Source organism: Myotis davidii, unplaced genomic scaffold (assembly GCF_000327345.1).
Source record: "Myotis davidii unplaced genomic scaffold, ASM32734v1 scaffold332, whole genome shotgun sequence".
NCBI classification, from domain to species: Eukaryota; Metazoa; Chordata; class Mammalia; order Chiroptera; family Vespertilionidae; genus Myotis; species Myotis davidii.
In genome coordinates, this window is record NW_006285779.1 from 7,490,302 (window position 1) to 7,499,161 (window position 8,860).

At 36.2% G+C, this 8,860-nt stretch overlaps 1 protein-coding gene across 3 annotated transcripts in view; it reads left to right on the plus strand.

The window, feature by feature from the left end:
* Positions 1-6,728, plus strand: part of BLNK (B-cell linker) — a 72,283-nt gene extending 65,555 nt beyond the window's left edge. For 2 of the 3 annotated variants that reach the window (XM_015559383.1, XM_015559385.1), the window contains 2 exons: positions 1,285-1,440; positions 6,337-6,728. In XM_015559383.1, coding sequence (XP_015414869.1) covers positions 1,285-1,440; positions 6,337-6,456 — 276 coding nt within the window. In that variant the 3' untranslated portion in view covers positions 6,457-6,728. The remainder of the gene's footprint in view (positions 1-1,284; positions 1,441-6,336) is intronic. The other variant, XM_015559384.1, reaches the window with a different exon arrangement.
* The last annotated feature ends 2,132 nt before the right edge of the window (positions 6,729-8,860 follow it).

Here is an 8,860-nt window from a genome sequence, read left to right on the forward strand (position 1 = left end):
TGTTTTTAAAGTTTAATAGTTGGGCCCAAGTCCTTCTAATCGAGGCCCCCCCCCAAAAAAAAAAAAAGTTTAATAGTTTTACCAGAATATGTCTCAGAGTTGCTTTCCAGGTCAATTTTTTCAGGTAGAGGGAAGCCCTTTCAATAAATAGATTTAAGTTTTCTCTTATTTCCAGTATGTTTTCTTATAGTCTCAAAGAATAGTTCTGTTTCATTGTTTTGTTTTTCTTCTTCAAGGACTCAAATAACATGCATTTGGTCCTTTTTTGTCTCTCTCATTCCAACCACTCCTGTTGTTGTACTTCTTTTTTTAAAAATCTCCCCCACCCCTCTCTGTCTTGGTGGTTTCCATATCTTCACTCAGAAGCTGTTGTCCCTTGGGCATCCTGTAATGTTTCTTAATTTCTGAGACAGGTTTGTCTTTCTCTTTATTTTCTTTTTTTAAAATATTTTTTTAAAAATATGTTTTTTATTGATTTCAGAGGGAGAAAGGGAGAGGGAGAGATAGAAATATCAATTATGAGAAATAATTACTGATTGGCTGCCTCCTGCACACCTCCTACTTGTGATCGAGCCCACAACATGGGCACATACCCTAACCCAGAATCAAACTGTGACCTTCTGGTTCATGTGTCGATGCTCAACAACTGAGCCACACCAGCCGGCTATTTTCTTTGCAGAATTCGTTCAACTGTTGTTGCATTTTTCTTCCTGCTTTTTGTCTTTTTGCTCATAATTTTTGAATTCATGATTCTAGAATATTTTATAAAATATTTCAATTTGGAATGTTGTGTTACAGTTTTATCTGCTTCAATATAAGTTTTGAAGGAGAGAATTTTTATCAGCTGAAATATTTTTACCCACAATTTCTACTTTTTTCTTACAAGTACTTTTGAGTAAAATTTGTTTGATAATGTTTTTTTATTCATAGGCAACTTGTGGACATAGTTCCTAGTTCAAGAGTGCCCTCTAGGTTTGATCTTAATGTGTCCCTTCACACATTTCTAAATTCTATAAACATAATATCTTTATTTAGTGCATTGATTTCAGGATTTTTTATAAGTACATATAAACATATATAAGTATAAAATATGTTTATTTTTGTATAAGTATGTAGTTTACTGAAGTGTTTTCTTGGAAAATAATAAAACAAACTTATCAACAATAGAAAAACTAATAAATATTTGTATTTTAAATATAACATAGCTATTTTCATAAACTTATTTCTAACTTGTGGAAGTGTAAGTAATACTAACCATAATTATGCTTTTCATTTAATAAACAGGATGGATCATTTCTCATTCGGAAAAGCTCTGGTCACGATTCCAAACAGCCATATACATTAGTTGTATTTTTTAATAAGCGAGTATACAATATCCCTGTGCGATTTATTGAAGCAACAAAACAGTATGCTTTGGGCAGGAAAAAAACTGGTGAAGAGGTCAGTAATTTCTCTTTTAATACAACTCTATAACTACAGATTGAACTCAATGGCATCATACTAGCATCATATATTAGATGTTAGAGTTGAGGAGAAAGGATACAAGAGTACTTGGTCCAAAGCTTGCACACATGTTATAAACAGATAAAGTACTATATTGGGGCAGCATATCCTATGAGAGAACAGAAAGGAGGAAAGACTGATATGATGTTAAGACTACATCTTGGTCCTTTTACCCTGTTATTTAGTGGGTTCAGTCTGATTCAGTATTTTAGTCCAGGAAACATAAAAATCAAGGTTGAAATGTCAACTAGAATTAATGTTGTAAAAATCAAGATCAATGTCCAGCCTCAAACAGATTGTCAAACTGCAGCGGGAAGGCCGGGGAAATAAAAAATTAAAAAAAAATCAAGATCAATGTCCAAAGCTCCTAAGTCAAGAATTAGGATCTCAATTCAAATATAGTACCAAGGTGGATGACCAGGGAAGGATCAGAAGAGATGCAATAACCTGAGTTGAAGCATTAGACTATACCCTTGGGCCAGAATGAGCGTTTGAGCCTGCTGTAAGAAAAAAAGCATCACAGTAGGTCTTTCTTGAATACTAACCAAACATGAACTTCAACTCCTCTTTAATCTGTACCAAACTCAATGCTTACTATATCTCCGTTTAGCCAGTTTGTTCCTATAAGGGGTCAGAAAGGGAATGATACTTGTTCTGGTCTTGAGTTATGCACTGATTTGAATAAATGGAATGAAAATTGGAATGGATGAGAAGTGGAAAGAACAATCTAAGCAGAGAAAATAGTATTTTAAAAGTTTAAAAATGTTTATTTTCAGTATTCCTTCAGAAATAACTACACCCATTCCAAACCCAGCACTTGTTAGATAGTAATTGTTAGAAAGTATCATAACTTCTCAAGTGTCTCTTCTCCACTAGATGAGGCCAGGGACTTCACTATGTCTTGTTCATCTCTATATTTCTAGAACCATCGCACAAGGTTAGCTTCAGTGGATGCTTGATAACTACTTATTAAATGACTGAACTGATTTGTGGATGGAGTGATTACAGGCAGGAGAATAGCATTTGTAAAATGAACTGATAGGGTCATATGTCAATGAGTGTATTCTTTATTTTGCTTTTCCTTAAATATGGTTAAAAAAACCCCACCCAACACATATAATAAAATGTTTAAGTGTGCAGTCTAGCAGTGTTAATTATATTTACAATGTTGTGAAACAGATCTCTACAATTTTTTATCTTGCATATCTGAAACTCTATACTCATTGAAAACTCTCCCTTTCCCAGTCTTCTCAGTCCCTGGCAACCACCATTTACTTTTTATTTCTATTAATTTGACTACAGTGGGGCCTTGACTTACGAGTTTAATTCGTTCTGAGACCGAGCTCATTAAGGAGTTCGTTAAGGAGCTCGTTAACTCAAATTACTCTGTCAACTCAATGCAAAAAATCGGCTGAGAGACAGCTGGTATCTCAAAAAACTCGTTAGTCGGGACACTCGTAAGTCAAGGCCCCACTGTACTTTGTATACCTCATATAAATGGGATCATACAATGTTTGTTCTTTTGTGACTACCTTATTTCACGTAGCATAATATCCTTAAGGTTCACCCATGTTGTAGCATGTGACAGGATTTCTTTTTTTTTCTTTTTTAGGATTTCTTTTCTTTTTTAGGCTACATAGTATTCCACTGCATTATATACCACATTCCGTTTACTCATTCATCTGTTGATGAACATTTGGGCCACTTCTACCTCTTGGCTATTGTAAATAGTGCTCCTATGAACATGGGTGTGCAGATATCTCTTCAAAACTCTGCTTTCAGTTCTTCTGGACATATATCCAGAAGTTGGATTGCTGGGTCATATAGTAGTTTTATTTTTAATTGGGGGGGTGGGATTAATTGCCATGTTATTTTCCATAGTGATTACATCATTTCCTAATCCTACTAACAGTGCACAAGGAATCCAAATTTTCCACATCCCTGCCAACCCTTGTTATTTGGTGTGTGTTTTTAAACAGCAGCTATCCTAAATGAGTGATCTTTGTGGTTTTAATTTATATTTCTCTGATGGTTAGTGAATCTGAGTATCTTTTCATGTTCGTTTGCCATTTCTATGTCAACTTTGAGGAAATGTCTATTCAAGTGCTTTTCCAATTTTTAAGTCAAGTTATTTGGTCTTTATTGTTGACTTGTAAGAGTTCTTCCTTATTCTGGATATTAACCCCCTTCTAGATAAACAATTGGCAAATATTTTCCTCCATTCCATAGGTTATTTTTCACTCTGTTAATTGTGATCTATGATGAACAGAAGTTTTTAAGTTTAAGTTTGCTTTTGTTGCCTGTGTTTTTGGTATCATGTCCAAGAAATCATTGCCAAATACAATCTCATGAAGATTTTCTCCTATGTTTTCTTCTAGGAGTTTTTATAGTTTGGGGATTTTATTTTGCTTTTAATAAAGTCTCAGATAATTAGAAAATGCAAAACTCTTGAATCTGAAAACACAAACTAATCGAGATTAAAGTCGGGTTTTGAAATGCAGATTGCATCATCATTAACTTCGGTTACACTCTAACAGAACTGTCTGCTTTTCCCTACTCACAAAAAAACCTTTGTTCTCACTGCAACTTTATCTGACAAATCTTTTAAAATAAATGCTCCTCATAGTAATAATCAGTGCTAGGAAATGGTGATGACCCTAGTAAAATAGAGTGTCTTTGGACAGGTGGTTTCATTCTAAAGCCTCTCCAGGGGTCCAGTACTTCTATCAGGCTTAAGGGTGGGTGAGGGAGCTGTCTTCTTTAGAGGTCCTGAAATTCTCTCATAAAAACTAAGCTCTAAGAGGGGCTCTGGACTTACTGTTCTGCTAGGAAACTCTGGTAAACAGGAATTTCTCTTGCTCTAAAAAATCACCACCTTGGACAGGTGGTTTCATTCTAAAGCCTCTCCAGGGGTCCAGTACTTCTATCAGGCTTAAGGGTGGGTGAGGGAGCTGTCTTCTTTAGAGGTCCTGAAATTCTCTCATAAAAACTAAGCTCTAAGAGGGGCTCTGGACTTACTGTTCTGCTAGGAAACTCTGGTAAACAGGAATTTCTCTTGCTCTAAAAAATCTTCATCCCTACCTCAGAATGGATAGATCAGAGCTTTATCTCTCCCCACATATCCAGCCTATGGATTCCAAAATAAGTAGTATCTATATAATAAAAGCCTAAGCAACCGTTACAGCAGAACAACCAGAACGACTGGTCACTATGATGCACATTGACCACCAGGGAGCAGACACTCAATGCAGGGAGCAGACAGTCAGTGCACTCCCACAGGGGGAGCGCTGCTCAGCCAGAAGCCAGGCTCACAGCTGGCGAGCACAGCAGTGGTGGCGGGAACCTCTCCTGCTTTTGCAACAGCACTAAGGAGCAGTGAGCCGAGCAGTGAGCCAAGGAATAAGGAGTGAGCAGGCAGGCAGTAAGGTGCAAGGGATCCTGGATTGTGAGAGGGATGTTCAACTGCCAGCTTAGGCGGACATCCCCCAAGGGGTCCTGGACTGTGAAAGGGTGCAGGCCGGGCTGAGGGACCCCCCTTCTCCCCCTCCCCCGCAGTGCACGAATTTCACACACCGGGCCTCTAGTATTATTATAATGGCATCTGGAAGTATTAACAGAGTCCATTAAAACTCTTACTGAAATGATCTATAATTTAAAAAGATTATTTCTCCGATATACCGAACATCTGAATGGAAAGTGAAAACTCTAGTTACATGATGTGAATCATGAGGATACTTTGAAAAGTCTGTCTGTCTGTATTTGTGTTTGGATATATATGGGTAGAAAAAGTAACTAATTGATTAACTGTTTAAGGTTTTTATGCAACTGTTTTTTGTTTGTTTTGTGTGTTTTTTTAATATATGTTTTTATTGATTTCAGAGAGGAAGAGGGAGAGGGAGAAAGAGATAGAAACATCAATGATGAGAATCATTGATTGGCTGCCTCTTGCATGCCCCCTACTGGGAATCGAGGAGCCCACAACTCGGGCATGTACCCTTGACCAGAATTGAACCTGGGACTTTTCAGTCCCCAGGCTGGAGCTGAGCAAAACCAGCCAGGGCTATGCAACTGTTTTAATATTGTATAGATATAGTATTGAGTAGTTTTATAGCTCTGACATCTGTTTGCTGTATTATATTGATCATGAGATTTTCAGTTACCATACATGCATGAATATCTCAAATATACTGAATTAGTATAGACAAAAAAGGGCACTGATCATTTTTTTCAGAAAAATACAACTTTAAGATATAGAGACTAGGAATTAGTATGTAGAAAAATAAGTATGTATGGTAAGAACCTAACATGAAATTCCATTGTCAATTAGGCACCAATTTAGCTTTAGACTTACTGGGCACTGAAGCAAAAATGGAAATATGATGGTTTATAAAGCTTTCCTTATTCATTCAAAAAAGGAAAACAAAAACATGAATCTTGGAAATAAGTCTTTCCTGACACTAAATTCTAAGGTTAATTTATTACATCAGTCCTTGTATCTAAGACTGTGCAACCTAACAGTGAATAATGTAGAAAATTTTACTGTATGAGTTACACTAAATAAAGACATTATTTAGTGTAATATTAAAACATTACATCATAACTCAATAAACTGAAGCTGTCGGCTGTGTTTTTAGTATTATTAAATATAAGAAAGGCCAAGGTCTCCCACCTTGAAGGTTACAGTCTTTGTTAAATTAGACATTTTTTTGGTAGTATGTCAGCTGGGACCCCATAACTTTGACTAATTTGAGGAAATGGAAGGAGATGGGGGGAGTGGAGCTCAAAGTTAACATAAATACCAATTTATAATTCATCTATGTTCTCTTGCTCTAGTATTTTGGAAGTGTTGCTGAAATTATCAAGAATCATCAACATAGTCCCCTGGTTCTTATCGACAGTCAAAATAACACAAAGGATTCCACAAGACTCAAATATGCCGTTAAAGTTTCATAATTTTTTTTAAAAGGAGGTCAACATCATTGCTTCGGATATTTGCTCTACTTCTCCTTTTAAGGAAAATGTCCCCAAGCTTCATATTTTGGATGATGAATCATCCCATAATAAAATAGAAGATGGAAGTAGCTATTGGAGTGGTCATCCATTTCCTTAGAAGAAGCTCACATGGACTTGTTCTATTGCCTGACCTAATGAACTGTTAATATCTGGTGAGATTGAGTTATAGTGCTATTAATATTCTCCCAATAAATGTTTTTATTTAAAAGAAACACGTGTAAAGTATTTTCAATCATGTAAGAAAATAACACTCCATTCTCAAAGTAAGAAAAAGTAATCTTGGATAAAACAAAGCAGCTGGAAATTTAGGCCAGTACACTGCTCACTGATGCACTAATGTAACAAGGACATCTACTTGCCAATGCTCTACAATTATGTCTTGGTTATCATTTTTATTTGTAGAAAATAAAATACATGTTTAGTTATAAGTACAGATAAGGGGGGTGTGATGGTTCTCTTTTGTGAGTACATTTTAGAAATGACCTTTCTAAAAGTTTCTGTCCATAATTATGTTGTTAACTTTGCTTATTAAAATAATTATACCTCTTTGATATGCATGTCTATTATATGGACCCTAAACTTGATATGCAGTTCAAAGTAAGATGAGGATAAAACTAGACTAAAAGCCTAGGGAACATCCCACAGAACAAGGGCAGGAAAGCAGACTGATGAACACTAAGGAATAAAAGATATACCAATATGAGCAGCCCTATCCAAGATCGTAGCTCATCCCAGAAATGGAATATACTTTCACTTTAGATAGCATTGAAATGATAAACTAAGATAAATCTAATAATTAAATGAGGAATATACTTGATCACTGGATAATATAGCACTCTCTGAAAGGATTTTGAAAGGTTAGAAGGTAATGAGTAACTCAGGCTCACCTGTAAAGGTAACTGTATTTTTAAATGTCATATACTGTCATGATGACTATGTTATGAGTTGAATTGTATTCCCCCAAAAAGATATGCTGAAGTCCTAACCCCCAGTACCTCAGAATGTGACCTTATGGGGTCTTTAAAATGTAGGTTAGTAGGGTGGGCCCTAATCCAATATGATTGGTTTCCTTATAAAAAGGGTAAATTTGGACACAGTCACAGACATACACAGAGGGAAGACAAAGTGAAGAGATACCCAGGGAAGACGCCATGTGAAGATAGAGGATTCAAGTGATGCACTTACAAGCTTAGGCGTGCACAAGATTGCCAGTAAACACCAGAAGCTAAGAGGAGGCAAGGAAGGATTTCTCTACAGGATTCAAAAGGAACATGGCCCTGCTGACACCTTGATTTCGGATTTCTAGTCTCCAGAACTGGAAGACAATAAATTTGTTTTTTCAGTCACCCCACTTGTAGTACTTCATTATGATAACACCAGGAAACTAATATAATTCATATACATTTTTGACAATAAAATACAAATGGGTTTTATAAATTTTGTTTGGCTCTTTCTTCCTTCTAGAAAAACAATACAATCATTTAGAATGTACTAAAAGAGATAATTCACCATTTAGGTCTGGTAACTTCCTAAAAGACTGGCTTTAGTCTGACTTGAAGCTGGCCCAGAGCTAAAGATGCTACATAGTGGAAATTCTAAAAAGAATAACAGGTAAATGTTTTAGTTGCTGTTGCCTAAAGTGATAGATAACCGTTCAGGCAAACAACAGACTAACTAAAACACCGGGGAATGAGATGTCCAAAAGGGCTTTGCAAAGCTCCAACATATTCCTGGGAATTTAGAAAGCTACATGGATGCCAGGGCCATGTGTGTGCTAAGGAAAGACCTGAGAAGGCCACAAGCTGTCATCTCTGACCAGGAGACTGTGCCAAAATATGAAGTGAAGGCTAAGGCAGAGTTGTAAAGTCCCTGGCTGAGTTTTAAAGATGCACCACAAAAGCACAAATAGAGAGTCTTGGCCAACAGTGGGTGACTTTTTTTTAATTTGGGGTGTTTAAGGAAATCTCTGTCCAATTAGCAGTTGATCATTAAGTTAAAATAAGAGAAATGTTAAGGGCCACACATGACAAAGAACAGAGACTTTAAAAATTAACTCAGAAAGGTTAATAACAAACAAAAAACGACTACAATAAGCAGCAACAACAAACCCTGGGGAAGGGAACAGGAAGGTAGAGTACCTGATTTTCAGAGTTGCTACATTATAACATCTTATATGACCTGTTTTCAAAAATAAAAAACTTACAAGGCTGCAAAGAAAGGAAAGTATTGCCCCTACAGAGGGAAAAGCAATCAAGAGAAATATCCTGAGAAAGCCCAACCTCTGGATTTTCTATCAAAAATTTTAATGTATCCTATATAATAAAAGTCCATGAGTGTGTGGGGC